We start from the raw sequence: 1,118 nt of genomic DNA, 5'->3' as shown, positions 1-1,118 counted from the left end.
AATAAATGTTATTTGCAGTTAACAATTTTCTTTTTTCTTTATTACAATATTTATGGCAAGACTAGGTATATATTGTAAAACAAAAACAAAATTTAATCGTATTTACTATTGTTTAGTTTATGTTTCCTGTCAATTGATTTTTAGCTTATTAATATGCAGTGATAGTGACGAATTTTGTTTTCCGTAATTTATTCCACAAACAGTTTTATATTAGTAGCAATTAAGCTATTATGTGTGTATATAAGCTTGTAAAAGTATCCAGGAGAGGAAATGAAAGCGAGTAGTAGGTTCGATATCTTTGTTTATTACATCTTTTCCTTAAATCTAATTCAATAAATATACACTTTATATTTACAAACGAAAGCGGAATGCTAAGATGAGTTACACATAATATTGCAATGTTTACCTTCAACTATTCCACAGGCATTAGAACTAAATCACAGATAATTATAATTATGATATTCAGCCTCTTTAGGTTTACTGTCGTGTCAGGACTGTTACGGGTTTGTAGATGTGTGGCGTTAAGGGGTGGTGCGAGGGCGAGGGTAGCTCTGGACTCGACGCGCCGGAGTGCGGAGGTGAGTGTGGCATCATAGGGGGTGATGGGGGTAGCAGCGGCGAGGTCTGAGATAACATTGGAGAACTCTGCAAGGAGCTCTGGAGAAGAGGCGATTGCCCCAAGAAGTGACTGGAAGGTAACCTCTCAGAGTACAATCCTGTAGGATACTGCATCGGGTAGTTCATTTCGTTTCTGAATGCAGGGTGAACTGCGCTGGGCGTGACGGGGGGCGTCTTCATTTGCATCGGCGCGTACCGCTGGTACAGCAGCTGGGAGTACAGACCGACTAGTTGTGAGTAGGTTGTTGGCGGATAGCCAGCCGGTAAGGGGCCGCCAGGGAACAGAGGCCGCTTGAAGCAAGCCAGCCGCGACCGGCCGTTGAGAGCTGACCGCCGGCGGAGCTTGCCAGTCGTGCCTCCGATGAACACATCCTCGGCCGAGGCGTCCAACATCCAGTAGTTGCCCTTCCCGGGGTCGTCGTAATGCCGCGGCACTTTAACAAAACACTTATTCAAACTCAGGTTGTGGCGGATGGAGTTCTGCCAGCCCTGCCGGTTCT

At 44.9% G+C, this 1,118-nt stretch overlaps 1 protein-coding gene across 1 annotated transcript in view; it reads right to left on the bottom strand.

Moving 5' to 3' along the window:
* Nucleotides 1-325: 325 nt before the first annotated feature.
* Nucleotides 326-1,118, bottom strand: part of LOC119834381 (fork head domain transcription factor slp2-like) — a 1,244-nt gene continuing 451 nt past the window's right edge. The window contains exon 2 of the mRNA XM_038358725.1: nt 326-1,116. Coding sequence (XP_038214653.1) covers nt 478-1,116 — 639 coding nt within the window. The 3' untranslated portion in view covers nt 326-477. The remainder of the gene's footprint in view (nt 1,117-1,118) is intronic.

Source organism: Zerene cesonia, chromosome 19 (assembly GCF_012273895.1).
Source record: "Zerene cesonia ecotype Mississippi chromosome 19, Zerene_cesonia_1.1, whole genome shotgun sequence".
NCBI classification, from domain to species: domain Eukaryota; kingdom Metazoa; phylum Arthropoda; class Insecta; order Lepidoptera; family Pieridae; genus Zerene; species Zerene cesonia.
Note: the sequence above shows the minus strand (reverse complement) of the source record. Positions and strands in the feature narration are given on the sequence as shown.